Raw genomic sequence first — 23,148 nt, forward strand, 5'->3', positions numbered from 1 at the left:
AGCTAATTCTAAAATTTATGTGGAGGGACTTCCCTGGTGGTCTAGTGACTAAGACTCCGTGCTCCCAATGCAGGGGGCCCAGGTTTGATCCCTGGTCAGGGAACTAGATCCCACATGCTGCAACTAAGTAAGAGTCCGCATGCCACAACGAAGATCCCGCACGTGGCAACGAAGATCCCGAGTGCCGCAACTAAGCCCCAGAGCAGCCAAAAAATTAAATTAAATAAATATTTAAAAAAATAAAATAGGGCTTCCCTGGTGGCGCACTGGTTAAGAATCCACCTGCCAATGCAGGGGACATGGGTTCGAGCCCTGGTCCGGGAAGATCCCACATGCCACGGAGCAACTAAGCCCATGCGCCACAACTACTGAGCCTGTGCTCTAGAGCCTGTGAGCCACAACTACTGAGCCTGCATGCCACAACTACTGAAGCCCGGGCGCCTAGAGCCTGTGCTCCACAACAAGAGAAGCCATCACAATGAGAAGCCCGCACACCACAACAAAGAGTAGCCCCTGCTCGCCACAACTAGAGAAAGCGTGCGTGCAGCAACAGACCCAATGCAGCCAAAAATAATTAATTAAAAAAAAATAATAAAATAAAATAAAATTTATGTGGAGAATTGGGAGATTAGGATTGACATACATACACTACTATGTATAGAATAGATAACTAATGAGAACCTACTGTATAGCACAGGGAACTCTACTCAATAATCTGTGGTGACCTAAATGGGAAGGAAATCTTTAAAAGAGTGGATATATGTATACGTATGACTGATTCACTTTGCTGTACAGCAGAAACTAACACAATATTGTAAAGCAACTATACTCCAATAAAAATTAATTTAAAAAATAAAAAATAAAAAAATAAAAGAAATAATACTTGAACTCTCAAAAAAATGTAATAAAATTTATGTGGAAAGAGAGAGAAACCAGAATAGCCAAAACAATTCTGAAAAAGGACAACAAAAAACAGGGGCCAATTCACACTGTCTGATTTCAGGACTTATTATAAAGCTATATATATATATATATATATATATATATATATATATATATATATATATTTTATTATTTAATTAAATTTTTTTTTTTTGCAGTATGCGGGCCTCTCACTGTTGTGGCCTCTCCCGTTGCGGAGCACAGGCTCCGGACACGCAGGCTCAGCGGCCATGGCTCAGGGGCCCAGCCGCTCCGCGGCATGTGGGATCTTCCCAGACCGGGGCACGAGCCCATGTCCCCTGCATCGGCAGGCAGACTCTCAACCACTGCGCCACCAGGGAAGCCTTTTAAAGATTTTTAAACATATATATTTTCTTAAATTTAGTTTTTATTTATTCTTTTTTTTTTTTTTTTTTTTTTTTGCTGTACGCAGGCCTCTCACTGTTGTGGCCTCTCCCGTTGCGGAGCACAGGCTCTGGACGCGCAGGCTCAGCGGCCATGGCTCACGGGCCCAGCCGCTCTGCGGCATGTGGGATCCTCCCGGACCGGGGCACGAACCCATGTCCCCTGCATTGGCAGGCGGACTCTCAACCACTGCGCCACCAGGGAAGCCCATAAAGCTATATTAATTAAGACAGTGAGTGACTTATTTGTGAAAGGTCAGACACACAATCTAGGCACCAGGACAGAGAGTCCAGAAACAGACACAAAAATGTGGCCAACTGATTTTTTATGAAGGTGTAAAGTCAATTCAGCGGAGAAAGGATCAACTTTCAAATAAATGGTTCTGAAAGAACTGGAATTCATATGCAAAAAAAATAAATCTTGACCTATGCCTCCCACCTTACACCAAGTTAAATAAAAATGGATCACAGACTTCAGTGTAAAACTTAAAACTGAATGTAAGAGTATAAAACACTGGACTCAAACATAAAAGTCTTTGTAACCTTAGGGTAGGTAAAGAGTTGTTGCATGTGACATCAAAATCATGACTTATTAAAAAAAATGGATAGATTGGACTTTGTCAAAGTTAAATACTTTCACTCTCTGCAAGGCCTTGTCAAGAGAATTGAAAAGACAAGCCAGGTTGTGAGCAATTACTACAGACCCTACATACAACAGAACCTACATACAGTGAGGACACTTGTCCAGAACATTTATATGGGCTCTGAACTCAACAATAAGAAAGCAAACGACCTGATTTCTTTTTCTTTCTTTCTTTCTTTTTTTTTTTTTTTAGTGGACAAAGACCTGAACAGACAGTTTACAAGGAGGATCTATGGATGGCAAATAGACACATGAAAAGATGCTCAGAATCATCAGTCATGAGGGAAACGCAAACTAAAACCACAGTGAGAGTCCAGCTACTAAAACTGCTTTGTAATACTGTGCAAACCAGGGACTTGCAGCAGCTGGAACTCCCGTTCCCTGCTGGCGGGGACGCATCAGCACAGCTACCTTGGAAAGCAGAGTGGCCATTTCTTACAAAGTTAGGCACACACATATGTAGGTATCATCCAAACAAAAGGAAAACCTATGTTCAGAGAAAAACCTGTGTGTGAATGTTTATCACAGCTTTACTCATAGCCAGCACACCCTGGAAACAACCCCGATGGCCTCAGCAGTTGGGTGGGCAAGCGCTCTGAGACGCCCACAACATGGGTGACGGACACTCAGGTGGAGGACACGACTGCAAATGGACAGCAGGAGGGAAACCTGGGGGTGGAGGAATTGCCGTGTTGCTCACCCTATACTCCCCAAAAGAACTCAATCAGGAAATGTCCCGTGCGGCACAGGACACCCGAACTCCAGCCAGGGTCAAGTGATCAGAGTGTCTTCTGGCCGGACAGGCCTGAACTCCTGGCTACTGCGGGCACGTTGTCCCGTCCCCACTGAACTAGACGGCCCTGCAGCCCAGCTTGGATGGAGGATGAGGCCCGGGCGTGGCACTGACCACACACCCAAGGTCGGTGCTTCCAGAACCGCGTCTGCCCTCATCCCCCGCTCCCACGCCTCCTCCACCCCTCCCAGTGCCTGTACCAAGGTGCTTACTGGCGGCAGCTCTGCTGGGTCTTGGCTTCCCCGGGGGGGCCTCCAAACATGGACCAAGAGACTGGGCATCCAGTCCCACCCCAGCGGGCCTGGGCAAGCCCCTAGCGGCTCTAACTCCTGCTTGTTTCATGTTAACATCGCAGGTGTTAGACCACAGTCGCTCCTAATGTCTGTGTCAGCTCTAAATCTTACAGGAATTGATGACAGTTTATCTTCGAGAGACTGACGATTGGAAATAAAACCTAGGATTTTCTTGTTATTGTTGCTTGGTTTGCTTATTTTGCTCTGTTTGGGAATATTTTTAACTTGAAAATTAGTCTCTAATCCCAAAGTTTGAGAATCATTGCTCTGGCAGTGCTGTGAAGGGCCCTCGTCATATAACCAACCCTGATTCCAATCAAAGGGAGCTTCCAGAAACATCCTGTGGCTACAGAGAACGTTGGCTATGAAGGCGGCCACTTCAGGAACTGCTGGACCTCATTCTCCAAAATGGAGCAGGCGGGTGGGCACCCTTCTGGCCTGGCCAGCGAGCCCAGTGGGCAGGGTGTGCACCAGGGCAGGCTGTGGTGCCCAGAGCAGATGGGCAGCAGACCCAGACCCCTCAGCCTCAGGACCTCTTCTTGAGAAAGTCCACCTGGCGGGCAGCTCCCCAGCCGTCCCCAGGCCAGACACAGGACGCACCACCTCCCCTGGCCCTACCCCCCAGGAGCTTGTGGGGACCTGGGAGTCAGGCCTGGTCATCACATCTGGGGCTGCAGCCTCAGCCAGGACGCAGGGCGGCGTCCACGTCCGGAGGCCCCAGGGAAGACTTAGTAGTGCAGGCTTCGAGGCACACGCACGAGCAGAAAGGCCCGAGGTGCCCCCGGCCCGCCCCACGCCCCCCCACCCCGAAGGCAGGAGAGCCTTGCAGTGCCGCAGCCCTGCACCCACTGGAGAAGCAGGAAGAGTGTGGCCCTGGGCACAGAGGTGAGGACAGTGCCCTGGGCACTAACTGGGAGGCCGGGCTGTGCGCATTGGCTTCTGTATTTATAGCTCAGAACAAAAGTTTAAAAAAGATTTTATGGCTAAGATGTCATTTTAATTTTGAACGTGAATACGAAAAAGAGCAATGCCAGCTATCTTTTGCCAAGAATAGAATTCAAACTGGCAGGACATTTTCCAGCTCCATGATTACTAGCACTGACAGAAAAAACAACAGTTGCAAAGGAAAAGGAACAGTATTTAAGATTTGCTTCCTAAAAACCTGATGAATAATGAATATGGGAACACTTCCTCTACCGAAAGCACGACATCTCCAAAAGCACGCTGCTCTCAGGCCCACACTCTGCTCCCGACGGGCTCCAGGGGTGGGAGGCCCCGGGCTCCCCACACAGGGGACTCAGACGTGAACCCTGTTGCCTGCAAGAACTTCAGTCCTCGCCTGTTCTTATCTCTTTAGAAAGCAAAAGGTCCCTAAGCTCATAGATCCTCAAAGCACATCCACACCCCTCAGCAGGGGCCGAGAGCTTGGGGGGCCATGGGGCGGGGCCGGAGGGGGCGCCATGGTCGGGCACATGGGAGAGCAGAGGGCTGGACGCAGTGCCCGCACGATGAGAAGGTGCAGCGTGAGGAGGGGCACCAGGGCGAGGGGTGTCCGAGGAGACATGGGCAGAACTGGAGGAACCGGTTGGCCACTGCTGACCACAGCCGGAGCCCGGCCACCAGTCCCGCCACCTGTCAGTCCGTCCTCCCTTCCTGGTCGGCGTTCGCTGCTTCTAGTAAAAAGCTGGAGTAGCGTGCAGAGAGGCTGCCCGCCTCCGAGAGGCTGGGCTGAGGTGGGACAGAAAGGGCATCTCGTGGGCTCCCTTCCCGCGGCGGGCGCTGCTGGGCGGGAGGCGCTGTCGGGGCCAGGGGGGAAGTGGGGTGCTGCGGCCGCTGCCGTGCTCAGCCGTGTCTCCGTGGGCGGAGCGCAATGTGTTCCCTGTGAGAGGCGCTGGCCCCGGGGGGCCGGGACGTGAAGGGGAGCTGACCGCTCTGATCAGTCCGGTCGTGCTGGCGAGGGCGCTGAGCCCAGAGCGACAGGTGCGGGAGGGGCTCGGCCGACGGAGCGGCCTGGGCTACAGAGCAGCGCCTGGAGGCAGCCGACGGGCTCCTGCCTGGCAGAACTTCTCCCAGTGTGAGCGGCACCCACCCTGAGCCACGTCTGCCCCTCATCGGGTCAGCCTAACAGATGTACCGAATGTCGGGGTGCGGAGGGCATGGAGGACGCCGCTGGCTTCCCCTGGGGGCAGAGCTGCCCACCCAGTGGGGCTCTAGGGCCCGAGGTGGACAGGCAGGGAGACACGTGGGCACGGCCAGCGAAGCACGGCTCCAGGGTCACCTCGGCGGCCGGTTGAGGGGCAGCCTGCCACGGGCTCCTCTCCCTCAGCACCCACACTGTCCTGTGGAGGGACGGCCTGCATCCCCCCAGCGCCTTGGAGGAGGGGCAGACCAGGGCCCGAGTCTCTCTAGCGGAGGCCGCGGCACCCTCGCTCTGTGATTTGATCCAACCCAGGAAGCTGCACCTCCTCTGTTCTTGTTTAAGAAACTGACCCACGAGCAACAGGGTCAGGAAAAGCAGTTCAGAGCCAGCCGGCGGGTCTGTCTCAGGTGAGAAGCCCAGCCCGGCGTGGCGCCCAGCGTGTAGTGCCAACAACAGGGCAGCTGGCTCGCCCGCTGGACCCGGGACGCACAATGCACAGTCTTCTGTCCTCACTTTGAGGGGTAAAAAGCCCGCTCAATTTTTCATTAGGTTCTCCCGTTGACAAGCAAAACCAGAAAATGCAGAACAGAAAACGGTTTTCAGGTTTGAAGCTCACGGGCCTCAGGTCACTGCCTGTGCTGCCCCCAGGGGTTCCTGGAGCCACACCCTGCAACCCTTCCTGAGGCTTAACTTCCCAGTGGCTGTAAGCGGTCACAACCGAGGCCCACGGGGACACGGCCGCACGTGACACGAGCGAGGGCTCACCTCCAGTAGCAGCCTTCCCTCCAGCACGGCAGACCCTCCACGCGGATCCCTGTCTTCTGGTGAGGGGGCACCGGCCGCCGGCTGCTGCAGGGCTGTTGGAGGAGAGCACAGTTAGTGATGGTTCCCTGACGTTTCTCCAACTTCCACCCACCCTCCACAGGCACGCTGACCTGTGGTCTCCTCGCTGCCCAGAAGACACCCAGGGCGGCGGGCGGGGCAGCTGGGTGGGAGCCGGGTGACATTCGGGGGACCGGGACTTCACAGCTAGGCCGCATCTGAGGACCCCGCCCCACTCTTCTCCCCAGAAACTGCACTCCCCCTCCCCTCCTGCAAACCCCTTAACCCCCCTCCCCATCTCAGGGACCCCCCGGGGGTCCCCAAAGCTCCTCTCTCAAGACCCAAGCGTGGGCAGGTCCCCAAACTGGACACCACTGGTCTGGGTAACCAATCACTGGCCGAGACCCCCACGTGCCCCTCACCCATCCCTCCATCCTGGAGCCCCCGCCCCTCACCCAGAGCGGAACAGACAATGCTCCCGGCAGGCGGGCGCCCCCTGCAGGCTCACGTTGCTTCTCCCAACACCCCCTCTGGCCTCACATCCACTTGGGGTGAAAAGCTCAGACAGACAGATGTGCAGGTCAGACAGACGTCATCCACATCCCAGCCCCTGGCGCTTGGTGGGGGACCCCCAACTCCGTGCTCAGCATCATCAGCACCTGGGAATTATGGGGGCCGCTGGGGGCTGCTGAGGGCACAGGCATTAAAGGGGGTCCCGGCCAGGAGCGGGCCTGGCGCTGGTGCCTCTGTGGAGGCCGGGAGGGCTGTGCCCACCATTTCCCTCATTCAGGGGAAATGTCAATGCCACCAAGGGCCCTGCAGGCGGTCCCTGTCTCGTCTGGTTCTGGAGTAAAATACAACCACAGCATGGGACTCCCCAGCATTTCTCTTTCAAAACCAGCAGGCTGTGCCGAACTTTCCCTCCAGGGTGCATCCGCTCCCCCAGGCACTGGTCAGAAGTGCAGGGTCCCAGGCCCCAGGACAGCAGGCCCCCGACGTGCTCTCCAGGTTGGGCCAGGACCACTGTGGACCGAGACCCCCCCCCCACACACACACACACAGGCAGTGGCCAAGGTGGCCCTTCATTTACACCCCTGACGCCAAGCTCAGGGCATCCACAGGGGCAAAGTGCGCAATGCAGAGGCCCTGAGGGAGGCCCCTGGACGGTGGCCCTTGGTGGCCCTGCCATGGCCTTCAGTCTCCGCCGGCCTCTCGGTCCCTCCCTCTCTCAGAAGCTTCGCTTCATCGCCTTCCTCTCCTGCACTAGATAGAACAAGAAACGAACCCATTTCCTCGAGGGAAAGCAGGTGTGTTCTGGGAAACACGACAGGCACACCTGGGTGCCTGGGCAGAGACGCAGACGCCGCCGTGTGTGCCAACCGAAACCCGCCCGCAGCCAAGCTCCCCTCGAGGCTGCTGGTTCTCTAGGCAGTGAGACAGCTCTGAGCGGAGAAGCCAGAGGCGTTAACTAACGTTTAGTCCATCTCGAGCTCCACTCTGCTCAGGAAGCTGAGAGGTGAACGCGTGAAACTCATAGAGCTCGGATTAGTCAGACCCAGGAGGAGCCCACCGAGAGGCGCCAGGTCCGCGCGGGAACCTTCTGGCGTCAGAATGCTCCGAGCCTCTGACAGAGGGTCACACAGACCCCGTGCTCTGCTCTCAGGGGCTGAGAAAGCTAAAGGAGGGAAACGCCGACCGGCGGGGGCCCGGGACCCACTCCCGCCCCACCCCTCCCCGCAGCCCCCTGCCAGCACAAGGCCACGTCTCCCAGCTGGGTGGGCAGAGCCCAAGCGGGCCTGGTTGGACGTGGGGTCACAGCGGCGGGGCTGGGGGCAGGACCCCGCCTCGGTGCGCCCAGGGGGACCGCCAAGGCCTGCCCGCCACACACGCCGCTGCAGGGGCCGCCCCGGCTCCAGCCAGCTCCCCGCCCCCGTGCGCGCTGGGCTGAGGGGAAGGGGACGCTGGGTCGGGGCTTCCCTGCTCGCCGGGCCTGCGGACGCCGAGCCGGCTGTGCTGCCGCCCACGGCCGGAGGCTGGGGAGCCCCAGGCGGTGACGTCACCGCGGCAGACGCGGTCCGCCGACCCCCGCCGGGACCCAGCCCCACTCGGCGGCGCGCAGACAGATGCGCTCCGTCGCCCACAGACGTGCAGGGCCGCTGCCCGCACAGGGGCAGCCGCGGCGGGGGTCCCCGCCTAACCTCCCTCCCCTCCCCCCACGCGGCTCCCCGGCCTCGCGTGCGCCCCCGCCGGGCACCCGCACTTCCCTCCTCCGCAGCCACATTCCGCGGGGCACGCCCGGCGGGGCCTCCTCGGGCTCCTGTCACGCGATGGGGCGTCAGCGCCGCGGTGACAGCCGCCTGGACCCCGGCCAGGGCCTCGCGTGCGAGCAGGGCCGCCAGCGCGCCCCACCCCCAGGCCTGTGGTGAGACTAGAAGAAACCGAATGTGATTCCGAGGCTGTCCCGGAGGCCCGGCCAGGGCGGGGGGCGCCTTCCCGAAAACTCCTCTGAGCCGACAGCCCCGGCCCCAGGTCAGGAGCGCCCGGAAGCTGAGTCAGGGCAGCAAACGCCCGTGCGGGTGGGGGCCGCGCCAGGCCCGCAGGCGGCGGGTGCCAGCCCTCTTCCGCGTGGGGGGCAGCCGGGGGGAGCCCGCGGCGCCGGGAGAGAGCCGCTGGGGGAAGAGCCCCGGGGCGGGGCGGGGCGGGGCGGGGCGGCAGCTCCGCCGTCACCTGGCTCTGGCACTCGGCCCAGCGTCTGTCCCCAGGGTGCCGCTTCTCCTCTCCCTGCCACCACACGTCTCAGCCGCGGGTCTGAGCGGGGCCCTGGAGGGGAGGCAGGGCTCTGGGCAGGGGCCTCCGCCGGCGGACCCCACACACCTCCCTCGGGACGAGGGGCGAGCCCGCCGCCACGCCTCGCCCCGCCCGCCCCCGGTCGCGCCTGGCAACAGGCCGGGAGAAGCGGCGGCAGGGAGCAGGTGTGTGGGGCGAGGGTCCACGGGGAGTTGGTGAACGCGTGCAGGGAAGGAGTCACCGTGGCCCCCTAGGCCCCGCGAGGAGGGACGTTTGGGGACGGGGTGGGGGAGCAGTGCCCCGAGGCCCGGAGCTCGAGGCGTCCCCTGCGGCCCAGCCAGGGGCGGAGAGGCCTGTCACGTCGAAGGGCCTCGTGCCCCTGGTGAGCCGCAGTCCCCAGAAAGGGGGCCAAGCCACGAGACGGGACCCCGGTGGCACCCGCGTCCCTTCAGCCCCACCCTGCGGGCAGCCGGCCCTCCTCCTGCCCAGCCTAGCCTGAGGGGCAGTGGCAGGTGAGGGCGGCCAAGAGCCCTGGTCCCACGGAAGCCGTCCTCCCGCACGGCAGAGCCCGGGCCGCCTCTGGTCTGTAGACAGAGCTCAGGGTCTCGAGGCAGACAGGAGGCCCAGCCAGGGCCGCCCCTTCCGGAGATGAACGGGCTCCCAGGGGCTCGCGCAGCCCAGCCTGGACCCGGTGCCGCGCCTGGAGCCCTGGCTCCCTCCCCCACTCAGGCCCGAGCTCAGCCGCACTTGAGGTTCTCACTGCCTGGTCCAGGCTGTCCACCAACTGGCTGTCGAACCAACCGGAACCAGCCTTCCCCTCCCTTCCTCGATTTCTTGCATACCTGAAAAGGCTCATTTGGAACAGAGAGAACGTGAGGAACCGTGCTGGAGACGGTGGGCGTCCCTGTGAATATGCTGCACACACAGCCGTAGGGGGAGGGGGAGAATGGAACGGCCGCTGCCCCACCGGACTGGGGCTGACTGCACCCCGCCGGCCCCACCCGGTACCCCGCTTCCTTCCGAGTCCTTCCCACAGAGGAGACGCAGGGCAGTTACCACCCTGGGCCGAGCCCTGGGCCATGGACACCCCGCCCCCACCAGCAGCTTCTCAGGGGTCCTGTGCCTGGGTCTGGCCCCTGAGGGGTGCCAAGTGCTCCCGGTGGAGGAGGAACCAGAAGATGCCCCATCTCTGCCCCTAGATGGTGCGTGATGCCCAGAAGCCACTGTGCTGCCAGCCAGCTCCTCAGGGGACGGGACAGGTGAGCCCAGATCGTGGGCACGCTGAATTTGGGACGTGTAGGGCAGTCCGGGGATTGGGGTACAGGACTTCTGCCACCCAGGGTGATTGAGAGAGAAGCTGGGGACACCACGGGAAGATGGGCTGAACCCCCGATTCTGACCAGCTGCAGCTCCTGGAGTGGATAGGTCCACGTCCACAGCCCAGCCCCTGCTTTGAATGAACACATGCCTGGTAAAACCTGGCATCATCTCAGCATCGAGGGAGCACCCTAGGCTCTGCACTGTGCTCTGCACAGCACACATGGCCTTGGCACCTGGGTCGTTTCCCCTCCAGCCCTGGTCCAGCAGCGCGCTGGGCCCCAGGCCCTCGAGTTCAGGGCTGACATCCACGCTTGTCCGCGTGTCCCTCTGGCGGCAGCTGGCATGACTACGGCTCTGCCCGGCTCTCCCCAAAGCTGTGCCCAGAGGGCAGGGTGGAGGGAAACAGTGAGCTTGGAGCTCCTGGGACCCCAAGGAGCAGGCATGCCTCCCACTTCTGCCCACTTCCAGCCCAGACCCCCTCAAAGGCCTGCTTAGCAGAGGAGCTCGGGCTCAGAGCAGGGGTCCTGGGAGCCTCAGTGCTGCCGTAAGACGGGCGTGGGCTGTCGTGAGGATCCAGCAGGGACACACACCGGAGGAGCTCTGAGCGGGGTGGGGCAGCGGGTGCCCTGCAAATGTCGTGATGTTCCGCGCCCACATCTTGTTGCCGCCAACTCAGCGCCAACCTCCACAAGGCCTGTGGATGGATGCCTGTGTCCCCAGATTCCTGGCCCCCCAGGGTGATGGTGTTCGGAGGGGCCTTTGGGTCACAAGGGTGGAGCCCCACGAATGGGATTAGTGTCCTCGTAAGAGACCCCAGGGAGCTCCCTCACCCCTTCCGCCATGTGGGGACAACCCAGAAGCGGTTCTCACCAGAGCCCGACCATGGGGCACCTGACCTCGGACCTCAGGCCTCCAGGACTGTGAGAGGTAAAGGTCTGTGTATTTGTCACAGCAGCTGAGCCAGGTAGCCGGCGGGGCAAGTCCCGGCGGCCGGCCGTCCCCTTCGTGCGGCTGAGAGCAGGCGCGGGGGCTGGGTGAGCAGGACCTTCTGGCGGGCTCCCCTGTCACCTCCTGTGGGGCCGGCACGCCCTCCTGTGAGACAGAGGTCCAGGACGTGGGGGACCAGCCACCTTCGCAGGCCGGGCTGCTAACCGGCTCCACTCACCACTGCCCCCACCGCCAGGCCCCACTCTGGGCGACCCTGGCGACAACTCTCGGGGCCCAGAGGCCACGTGAGTCCAGGGGTTGACAGGAACCCCGAAGAGCCCCAGCTCACCTCTCCCAACACCCGCTCTTCTGCGTGATGAGTGGGCGCGCGTGGGGCTCCCGTGCAGTGCAGTGCACCTGCCGGGGGAGACCAGTGACCAGGCCTGGCGTCCGGGACGGGGCCAGATGGAGGGCGTGGAGCTCCCCACCCCGCTGCAATCCTGGCCTCAAATTAATGGACCACTTCAGTTTTCAGACATTCAAACTGTCCTCCCTTCGCTTTTCAAGAACTCAACGATAAACTCCTTGTTTTGCCTTTGGAAGACGCACGTGCGTCACACAGGCTGGAAGAAAGCGCTGCAGCAGAGGACACTGCCTACTCTCAGTCTCCTTCTGGACAGGCTGTTTCCTGCACCTGGGCTGCCAAGAACGGACTTGCTTGCTGGGCTCTGTGCCCTTGCGTCCAGCTGCCCGCCCACCTAGCACGGGGAAGGTGACGGCAAGCACGTGGGAGTAAAACAGCAGGCGCCAGAGGAGCTCTTATCTAACCACGGCGGGAGGCGGGCTGGGGAGGGGCACCAGCAGGTGGTACGGGCAGGGGTGCCCATCCTTCCAAACCCCACGGTTGGGCTGCGGGAGAGGAGGGATTCCAACTGCCAGTCAAAGCCCCAAGTTCACTTAGGCGAGAAGAAACCTCAGGAGTGTGAATAAACGTGCTCATTTCACGCAGAGCCGTATTTAGAAAACAAGAGAGTCCACGCCAGGATTATACTGCATCAGCTTGTGGATTTTCCTATGGCCGGGTCACTCGCTTGCCCACAGTCATTCATGTCTCCAGCCCCCACCTGGGGACACAGGCGAGCACTGAGGGTCCCAGTGTGGCTGGAGGAGGCCTCCAGAGGGGGTGACTCTGAGCAAAGCCTAGAGGAGAGAGACCAGCGGGCCGGGCTGTGAGGGGGCCGCAGGGGAGCCCCTCCTCGCCCTCGAGACACTTGTCCCCACAGGCTGCTCCCCACCTGCTCACCCAGTAATCTTAGCGTCCATTGACGCTTCTGGCCTGAATTATTCCTGCAATGGTTACCAACTGGGGATTTTATAATTCACCTCTTCTCTCTCCAGTCATCCATCTAGAATGGATGTACTGTTAGGAAGAACTTTCTCTTAGTATTTATTTATTCATTCACTTATTTATATCAGTGTGGATTTATGGAATCCCATTTTATTCGCTGGATTTTAATCCATCACCATCCTTATTCATCTTAACGCTGAAAACTGTCCCAGACCTGGCCAGGGAGGCCTTTAGGGTGGCTTGTGTCCCAGGGCAGGTCTCACGCTCTGAGCACGGCCTGCTGTCCAGCACGGACATTCTAAGTTCATCTAGTCCTTTCTCTGCTCCAACTCTAGACGGAGGCCAGAAAGCCTCCTTTTAATGGTGAACCATGTCTGGAAACCGAGATCTGAATGTAAGTTGTAGCTCTCTGCTTCTGGTGTGGCCCTTTCGGCAGACAGAGCTAGAACACACACACACACACACACACACACACACACACACACACACACACACGTGTGTGCGCATAATGTGAGTTCACACCGATACCTCCAGTTCCAATTCTACACCACAGGATTCAGTACAGAGTGGACTTATTTTTCCTTTAATATTTGATAGAAATTGCTTTAATTCTATCTGGGCCTAGATTTTCTCTGTGGGAAGATTTTAACCACGGATTCAAATGGTCATGGGACTATTCGGGTTTTCTATTTCTTCTTGAGTCAATTTTAGTAAGCTATATTTCTAGGCATTTATTATGTTTTCAAATTTATTGGCATAAATTTGTTCATGACAACCTCAACCCGTCTTTTAAATATCTGCAGCATCTATAATTGTGTTCCTTTTACATTCCTAATACTGTTTGCTATTTTTCCTGGATCAGTCTCACCAGATCTTTGCAGTTTTTTTCATTTTAAAGGAACTCTATTGTATGTTTCCTTTCTATTTCACTAATATCTTTTCCCCTTTATTATTTCCTTGCTTTGACTCTCCTTTTGTTTATTTCACTCTTCTTTATCAAAACTACAAAACTGAATGCTTAGCTCATTAATTTCAGCCCTCCTTCTTTTACATATAAACACTCAAGGTTATTTATTTCTAAGAATTACATTAACTGCATCCCACGCATTTTGATTTATAAATATTTTCTCAGTTCCATCATGCTTTCTTCTTTGATCTATTTTATTTATAAATATGTTTGTTTCCAAATATATCAGGGTTTTCAAGTCTTCTTTTTTATGGATTTCCAGCTTAACTGCCTTAAGGGCTCACCATGCATTCTTCATGGTTTTGTCTTTTGAAATTTATTGTGACTGGCTTTATTGACCAATGTTTTCAATATATTTACAAGTTCCATTAGGTTTGAAAAGATGTGAGCTCTGAGTTTCAGAGTATAGTGTTATGTAATGTCCATGAGATTAACCCTTTTTTGCATTGTTCAAATCTTCTATAATCATTACTGATTTTTATTTATTTGCTCTGTTAAGTACTGAGAGAACTATCTAAAATCTTTCTCTCTGATGATGAATTCATGTATTTTTCCTTGTAGTTCTATCAATATCTGTTTTATATTTTTGAGATTGTGTTACTAAAGGCACACAAATTTAAAATAATTTTATTTGCTTGATGAAATAAAATGTTTAATCATTACTAAATGATTATTAAATTATACTCTCATGATCTCCAGTAGTGTTTTTCATCCACAAATCAATTTTTTGATATTAATATAACTTCATCAGATTTATTTCAGTTTCCAATATATCCTTTTCCATCCTTTTACTTTCACCCTTTCTGTGCCTTTTGTAAACAGATATAGTAAATCACTTTAATAATCCTTATCTGTTAGTTGGCATGTTTAGTCCATTTACATTTATTGTAACTAGTGACACATTTGGAATTTTATGTTTTCTATTTGTGCCACTCCTTCACGTTTCTTTTTTCTCCCTTCTTGTCTTTTTTCTTTTGACTGTTTATATTTTCTCATTCCACTTTTCTCTCTCCATTAGTCTGAAAATTATACCTTTCTGTCATCTTGATGGTTATCCTGGAAATTTTATTATGAATTAGTTAATCAAGCTCCAAAGTTAATTAATACAAGAACTGTTGAAATCTTTAACTCAAATCTCCTGCTCCAGATTTATATGCTATCACAGCTAGGGATTTATTTCTCCCTTTTTTTGTTCTTACAATACACCATTACTACTATTTTATACCTTGGTGTTTGCTTTGATTGATACATATAGTCACCACCTTCTTATCCATTCCTTCTCAAAGCCCTAACCTTCCTTTCCTTCTGCATGAAGTGCATCCTTTAAATTTTTTTTTGTGTGTGTGGTACGCGGGCCTCTCACTGTTGTGGCCTCTCCCGTTGCGGAGCACAGGCTCCGGACACGCAGGCTCAGCGGCCATGGCTCACGGGCCCAGCCACTCCGCGGCATGTGGGATCTTCCCGGACCGGGGCACGAACCCATGTCCCCTGCATCGGCAGGCGGACTCTCAACCACTGCACCACCAGGGAAGCCCTCCTTTAAATTTTTTTTTTAATACATTCTCATTGGGTTCTCAGCTGCACTTAGTTTTTGATCTCTTTGAGTATTCCTTAATTTCCTGCTGGCTGATCAATATATTTTTAAAGGTTTCAGATATTTTATCTTAAATTTTGGATGTCATCTGCAGGACGGCTGATTGGTGCCTTCCTGCTGAATCTGCTGGAAATGGAAGAGGCTCTATGTCTGGTGGCAGATCTTCTCCACTCGACTCTAAATTCTAGGAGGCGGGGACCATGGCAGCTGTTCTGTTTACTTGCATTATAACTAGTTTTTTGGGTTTTTTTTTCTTGGTTTTTTTTTTTTTTTTTTTTGCGGTACACGGGCCTCTCACTATTGTGGCCTCTCCCATTGCAGAGCACAGGCTCCGGACGCGCAGGCTCAGTGGCCATGGCTCACGGGCCTAGCCGCTCCACAGCATGTGGGATCTTCCCGGACCGGGGCACGAACCCGTGTCCCCTGCATCGGCAGGCGGACTCTCAACCACTGCGCCACCAGGGAAGCCCTATAAGTGGTTTTTAATGTGAAACTTTTAAGTCTGAATTTGGGCCAAGGCCCCACAACTATACATATGCCAACTATACCTGGGTCCCAAAGTGAGATCCCAGGTGACCTCGGCAAGGCTGCAAAGATGTCAGAGGTGAGAGGTGTTTGAAGCTGGGAGAAGGGCCTCGTTGGAGGGCTGTGCTGTTCATCCCACACCCCCACCTGCACCAGGAGATGGGTGGGGGCTCTCTCCTCGCCTGATGCCCAGTGAGAGGGGCTTCATGATGGCCCTGTGAGGGCCTGCCACATGCCTCCATGGGCTAGTGGGGCTGGGGTCTCTCTACACTCAAGAAATCCAAAGGAGGTTGGACTGAAAGTGAGAAGTACCACGTCCCCACCAGCAGGTCAAAGATGTACGTTTCCTGGGGAGCAGGTGGGGCCACAATGTCCAAGCACTGGCCTAGGGTGTCTCAGCTCCTCCCAGGAGGGTGCCTGGAGACATGAGAAGAGACTTCAGACCATCTGACACCCAGGCTAAGGAAGGAAACACAAAGAACCAGCTGGAGAGGATGGGTCGCCCATGTTGGCCACCGAGGCAAACAGACCCCCAGGTCCATGGTCCTCAGAAGCCAGGAAAACACCAAGACCACCCAGCCTTGTGTGCCAGGGCAGTCCGGTCAGGCAGGAGCTCTCCCAATCTTCAGCTCTTCTTCCTGCTGCTACTCCAACCTGGAAGGGCCGGAAACCATGGCTCCCAGTGAGGCAGGACCTCAGGGAGGAGCAGCTGACCTCACCGCCAGGCGCCCCCCACCCCTGCCTGCTGCAGCCTCTGTGCAGGCGGGGAGAAGGCCCACACTTGAAATACTTTTAGAGATTTAACTGTTTTGACTGAAAGGCACTAAATGACCCAGAAGGGACCAGGAGAGTCTGGGGCCACCCCCAGTCCATCCAGGGGCAGCGAGAGAAAATTCAAAGCTGTTTTCTGTGTCCTGGGGCAGGGGTGGGGGGCACGTGGTACCAGGAGAAAGTGAACGAATGAGTGAATGAACCAGCCCCTCCGCTGGGCCAGACTCACCTTTCAGAGGTAATTAAGAGATGAAGGGGGAAATAAAACCAGCACAAAACGATCCAGGGTGAACTTTCTGCAGGATGGCTCTGCAGGGGCCTGCCTGGGGTCTAGGGTAAGAGGCAGGTGTGCACACAGCAGGGCCAGCTCCCTCCCCTGAAGGCCCTGACACAACCCAAGACAAGTGTATCTTTGCTGGAAATGCCCCGGGGAGGCTGTCTTCCAGAAAGTGTCAGTGATAGAGGGAAGGGGGCTCTGGCAGCTGAAGGGCTGGAAAGTAAACGCAGTGACGACCCAAATCCAATCCCTGGCGGGAAGGAATCCACCAAACACTCCACATGAAGAGAGAAAAATCAGGTCCCAAACCTCCCTCCCCATCACGTCATCACAGGGGCCTCGGCCACTTTGACAAAACCCCACACTCAGCGGAGCCTTACTTCCTCACAGCTCTGAGGCCAGGAGCCCAAGCTCAGCTTCCAGCGAGGGCTCTTCTGCTTACAGACGGCCACCTCCTCACTCTGTCCCATGAGGCCTCGGCCGCAGGGGACAGGAGAGGAGAGGGCCCTCTGGTGCCTCCTCTTATGCGGACAGTAACCCTCTGGGATCAGGGCCCCACCTCGTGACCACTTCCTACCCTAATGACCTCCTCTGAGGCCCCATCTCCAACACGGCCACACTGGGGGTAGGGCTCAACATATGCCTTTGTGGGGGACGCAGACATTCTGTCCATGGCAGGGCTCATCAGGGGAGGATACCTCTTCAGTGGAAGCTGAAAACAGGCACAATTTAGCTCAATAGTTGCATACGCTTCCCTCCTGGGTTACAGGATTGCTAAGTCTCAAGGAGCATTTCACCTCTGACCTGCTAAGGAGCGCTGCATCCTGTGTGGGGTCCCGGACACATCTCATGACGTGAGGGCTTCTGGACCTCCGCAGACCCGCCCAGCCCAGGTGAGCCAGGGGCCAGGATCGATCCCATCACAGAGGGTGCAAGTGGACAGAGGCCCAGATCCAGGCCAGGGTGCACAGTGAAGGGGGGGCGGCAGCCTTTCAGCGTGGAAATCTCCAGATTTTCATGGGAAGCTGGAATCGTGCTCTTCCTTCCCTTCTTGCCTGCTGAGACTGTCCCCTCCCTCTGTTGATCCCCCCGACAATCCTGCCTGCAGGCCACGCGACAGGCCTGGGTGAACCGCAGGCCCTTGGTCATCTCCACGCTGGTCCCCACTCTGGGCGCTTGAACCCCAGACCCGGCGAGTCTCCCAGCTGGGCTGACGCAGCAGTGCAGACCGCTGCTGGGACCTCACATCCTGGGCCACATGTCCTGGAAGGAACCCATCTCTGGCCCCCCTCAGTGTCCTTCATGCTCTCCACTCACCCCACCCTCCCTCCCTTTTCTTTTATCGACCCCCAATTTCCCCTCTTTCGAACGGTGAAATCTGCAAGAATGGAAAATCCCTCTCTTTGGCACAAGCAGACGGTTTGTAACTTAGAAGCGCCAGCCCTCAGTCTAGGCAAAAACCAAGTAAATTAATTAAATAAGCCCACTGCCTTTAAAAATTCATGAAAGTCAGCACCAACACAAACATTACAAGCAAATTTTCAGGACATTATTGCCCTTGGAGGTTGGAACTTTCCAGTTCATGTCCTTCCTGAAGGTGACTTTTTATGGAAGCTTTAATGAAATTAGTTTATCCGTTTCTGAGTCAGGAAGCACAGATTAAGATCCAATTTTTATAGCTTGACATTTTCTAACTATGCAGAGGAAATGAATTCAAGAAAATATTTAGAATTTCCCCTAAAATGTACAGCTTGAGGGGGATTACAAACTTGGGAATCCTTGGGAGAAAGGTGTGATGGAGAAACCCAAGTTCGTGAGTTCACCCCACTGCGACCGGCAGGGCTGCCCACCTGCAGCTCGAGGGCTCAGCAGACCTGACAGGCATCCCCCTGCCTCGGGGGGGGGGGGGGGTGGGATCGGCCGTAATGTGGGAAAAGCACTCTGCTCCTGGTCAAGAAGAACCATGGGTTCAGGTGGACACCTGGACAGATGCCTGAACTCCTGGAAACAGCAAAACTGAAGCCTTTCCAAGACCACCAACCCTGGCGTGGCTGGGCACAGCTGGACCTGAGGAAGTGACCAGAGAGGAAGAGACAAGTCCCTACTAATGTGCCACATGCAGCTGGACGCTTCTGGGGGAGGAAGGTGAACAGAAGCCCCACCTGGGCAGCTCCAGAGCTGGCCTAAGCTGTCCAACAGGTCACTGTGCAAGCCCAGGGCGTGGGAACCCCAGGCACAGGGATGGAGACCCCAGCATGGAGATGGGAGACCCCGTATGGAGATGGAGACCCTGGTGTGGAGATGGAGACCCCGGTGTGGAGATGGAGACCCAGGCACGGTGATGGGGACCCCAGAATAGGAATGGGGCCCCCAGTATGGGAAACAGAGACCCCAGTAGGGAGATGGAGACCCCAGCATGGGGATGGAGACCCCAGCATGGAGACGGAGACCCTTGCATGGGGAGACCTGGCATCAGGAGCCAGGGTCTGATAGTTTCCAAAGGCTGGGCTGTGAGTCCCCAGCACTTCCTGGGCTGTCCCAGAGACCTCCTGTCATCCCTTCACGGAACTCTCTCCGCTTCATGAGCACAGCCCTCAGTACCCCAACCTGGGCGCTGCAATCTCTACTTTTCCGATTTCAGAGGTGTTGGCTCCTGAAGAGATGGAATTCCCGCTGCTCCTTCAACGTTTTCCAAAGCCGGCTCCCTGGGCCCCACAGGCTGCTCCATGCCGACCACACGTTTTAGACTGTGTGTGTTTGCATGTCCTGCACTTATCTGGAAGCCAGCGATGCTTCAGCAGTCACCTGAGCAACCTGCACCAGCGACCTGGCAGCACCGGCAGGGCCTGGGTTCCAGGATGAGGACCCTGGACTCCACCCCAAGACCACAGCAGTGCTGAAATGACTGTCTCTGCTGTTTTACACATTTGAGTTTTTCCTACCTAAAAAACTGATGCATTTCAGTAAGACTTTGGAAACCTGGAAAGTAAAACAAAACTCCTGTAACCGCGTCTCAGAGATAAATGCTGCTAACGATTCTGTGTGTCAGTTCCAGTGGGGGCTCGGGCGGGGTCTGCGGATGTCCCCACTGCAGGGCTTCCTTTGGCAAGGTGCAGGGCCCTCCCCATTGTCCCCACAGCAGGGCCCCTGTAGGACAGAGACCCTCCCCCGGAGGGACACAAGGAGGGCCTGAGAGGCCTGAAGGCCTGACCCCAAGTCAGAAAGCTGGTCACAGCCCCTGGTCTCCCTGAAGCCCCCGAGGACACGGCGTCCAGCAGTCAGCCCACTGCTGACCTGGAATTACGTGCCCTGGACCCCACTCGGGAGGTGCCACTGGCCGGTGGCATTGATTTCTAATTTTAAAGTAGTATAATTCAAAGCCACTTTAGGGGCTGTCGCTTTCAACGTCCACTCGGAACAGACGAGCTGGGAAGAGCGGCTGCCCACCTCGCACAAAGCACCGCACAGTCCGCGAACTTCCCCGTTTCCTGAGCCCATCGGACAGCCAAGTCCCGGGGCAACGGTAGCCCGAAACCCGGGGAAATACAGGCGCTCTCAGGGAGGGACAGGACACCGTGGGAACGAGAAGGGCTCAGAAAAAATTCAGGCCGCCCTGAATGTGGGCCAGTGGGCTATGCAGGACCCCTGGAGGCTGCAGAGGTTGGGAGACGGGGTCTGCAGGGGCCTTGCAGCTGCCCACAGGGAAAAGGGGGCCGGCAGGGGGAGGGCGCCAAGCCCCAGCACCGAGGGCCTGATGAGGTCCCAGTGCCACTGGGGGAGGAAGAGAAAACCCCTCTGCCCCGGGGAGGGGGCCCACACCACAGCTGGGGAGGCTGGGGTGCCGAGGAGGCCCCACCCCAGATGCAGGAATGCAGCAGCAAGGGTCCCTTAGACGGCTCCTTGAGGGGGCTGCCTCTGTGTGGCCTGCAGATCACACCCACCCCCTCGCCTCCTCCTGGAAGCCCACCAGCCTGCACAACCCTCCTGGTGACCCCCCGCATTCCTCCCCCCGTGGCACCCACCATTCTCTGTCGTCTTCCAAACCTACTTTTCCAGAAATGTTTCATGAGCTTGAGCCTCCAGCCATAGGGGGTCTGGGTGACGGACACCCAGTAAAAGAGCACGAGTTACTAGGGGGGCGGACCTGGGCTGAGCACTGGGTGAACCCCAGGCCAGGCTGTCGAAGCTCAGCCCACGAACCCGTGGGGGGATGGACACAGCCAGGTGCCACAGGGGGCAGGGACCAAGCCCGGCTGTGCAGACAGAGCCCTGTGAACCGGGCCCTCCCCGGGGGGCAGACGGCCTTCCCCGAGGGACAGCTTGACAGAGCCCTGTGAACCGGGCCCTCCCCGGGGGGCAGACGGCCTTCCCCGAGGGACAGCTTGACACACTCAGGTCTGCACTACCAAAGAGGGCCCAGGCCCCAGCGCAGAGCAGGACACAGCTGAGGGGCCCGGGGGCCCGCGGAGTCAGACCCCTGTGCAGAGCTCTCACGCAGAGGGTGCTCTCAGAGGCCAGCAGCGGCAGGAGGGCCTAGGCTTCCTGCTCCGTGAGAGGAAGTGAAGGCCAAGGGGGGCCCTTCGGAGGGGCTGGTTGGCGCTGGCCCAGCTGGAAAGCACAGCGGGTAGAGCTGTGGCGGTCCCTGGAGGGTCAGGGTGGAAGGCAGGCTGAGTTCTTAGGAAAGCTGCCCTCCCTCTCCCGGGGCCGAGAAAGCCAGCAAGGCGCAGAGGCTGTCACACCTCAGACACGTCGGAGTCACATGGCCTCCCGGGCCCAGCAGCAGGGCCGGGCAGCGGCACGGGCCCGGGTGCCCGTGGTTGCAGGGCTGCAGCCTCACCAGCTGGCCATGCTCACCACACCCCAAGGTGGGTTTTGGCCGCGGGAGGCTGTCCCGACGCCTTGAGACAGAGCATGAACTCAGCAGCCTGCCGCAGTCCCTACCACCGGCTACTGTCCACGCCTGCCCACCTTCAACGCTTATCCTACCTGCTCCCAAAGACACATAACAAATTCATGATTGTGTAAGAAGCTCAGACGTAACTGAGGGGTGATGGCAGCAGTCCCAGGTCTGAAGCAGAGTGGTGACAACCACGTTTCCTCCTCAGGAGCTCAGCCAGGCCACATGCAGAGTAAGGCTTGGCCTGGGGCACCGGATGTGGACAAGTACCCAGAGCTACTGCGAGGGACCGGCACACCAGGCACCCCCGTGCGGAGAGGCGCCGGTGCCTGGCCGGAGCTCCCAGCATCCCCAGGGCCCTGGGGCAGGTGAGGCCAAGCAGGGCGACGTCTGGCCCCAGCCCCTTCCCCCAGGGCCACTCGTGTCGGTCTGCATTCAGCGCTCCGCCTCGAAATGGTTCCCCAGGCTGAGAGGCGCCCACTGGTCGATCCCAGCAAAGCCGGGTGGGACCCAGGTGAGGTCCAGGTGGGCACAGGTGAGAGTCCTACCTTGGAAGAAGCTCTTCACCCGGAGGTAACTGACGCTGAGGCGCAGGACCGAAAGCTTGTCCAGCTTAGAGATGATGTCGGGGGGCAGTGGCAGCAGGCCAGCTAGGCGGTCCAGCTCGGCGTTGAGGCGATCCCGGTGTCTCTTGGAAGGGTTCGACTTCTCGGCGCCCACGGCGGGCCTCCTGTGGGGAAAGATCACTGTCAGACTGGGAGGCCCAGGCTGAAAGCCGTCCCAGGCGGTGACCTCTGGAGGAGCCATCAGCTTCTAAATGCAGCCGCCAGACGGAAACGCGCCCATCCCCGAAGATGTGCGAACTAAACCGTCGGCCACGCCAACCGTGCCACTGGCCCACAGTAGTGGGAGGAAGCACAGAGAGACACGGAGCGGGCAGCAGGAGAGCTGTGTGACCCCAGCACGCTTCCTGGCCTCTCTGTGCTAACTCCCCCGACGCGGCAGAAGGACACCGGCTCTGGCCGCACCACTCACCTCTCTCGGTGTTCCTCTAGGGCCCTCAGTCCAGGTGTAAGCGGCCCCTCCGGGCCTCAGTTTCCCACCACACAGCAGGGCTGAAAGGTTCTGAGGCGAAGATGATGGAGGTGGCCCGGGCACCGCAGCGCTGTCCCGCCCGCCCCTCCGAGGCCCCGAAGTGCGGTGGCCGGGGCCGCCACAGGCCTGCCCCCCCTCCCCCCACAGAGGGAGCGGCCCCTGCCCAGGCTTCCCCGCCCACCGCGACCCCGCTCCTGGGCCCTCTCAACCCAGGGACGACGGTGCCCTCCCCCGCCCCGCCCCCACCTTCCTAGAAAGCAAAGCCAGGACGGCTGGGGAGGGGCCGCTGCCCCGGGCCTGCCCCTCCCTGCTGCTCTTAGGGGCTCGGGACTCTTTTGTCCGGAAGTTCCTATTCCTCTACCGTGTGTTCACTCCTACGAACGCGGAAAGCTGCCTTACGCCATCCTTTCTGTCAGAAGCCCCGGGGCTCACCCCCAACCCATGCTGTCGGCGCCGAGGCCACACAAAACCTCACGAGAGCTGCAGCTCCAACCCCAGAAGCGCCTTCTTTCTTTTAATGGAGATGCAAGTCACATAACATAAGCTGCTTTAAACTTTTGGCATTTACTGCATTCACAGTGCTGCCAACCTCTATCACGCTCC

The 23,148-nt window shown here is 57.3% G+C and overlaps 1 protein-coding gene across 1 annotated transcript in view; it reads right to left on the reverse strand.

Moving 5' to 3' along the window:
- AHRR (aryl hydrocarbon receptor repressor) overlaps nucleotides 1-23,148 on the reverse strand; it is a gene marked incomplete at its 3' end in the record, with an annotated part of 70,387 nt that overhangs the window by 32,077 nt on the left and 15,162 nt on the right. The window contains exons 3-4 of the mRNA XM_082835558.1: nucleotides 21,999-22,180; nucleotides 5,981-6,072 (exon numbers count right to left, since the gene is read on the reverse strand). Of these exons, the coding sequence (XP_082691684.1) occupies nucleotides 5,981-6,072; nucleotides 21,999-22,180 (274 nt within the window). The remainder of the gene's footprint in view (nucleotides 1-5,980; nucleotides 6,073-21,998; nucleotides 22,181-23,148) is intronic.

Source organism: Leucopleurus acutus (genome assembly GCF_964270905.1).
Source record: "Leucopleurus acutus genome assembly, chromosome: 3".
NCBI classification, from domain to species: domain Eukaryota; kingdom Metazoa; phylum Chordata; class Mammalia; order Artiodactyla; family Delphinidae; genus Leucopleurus; species Leucopleurus acutus.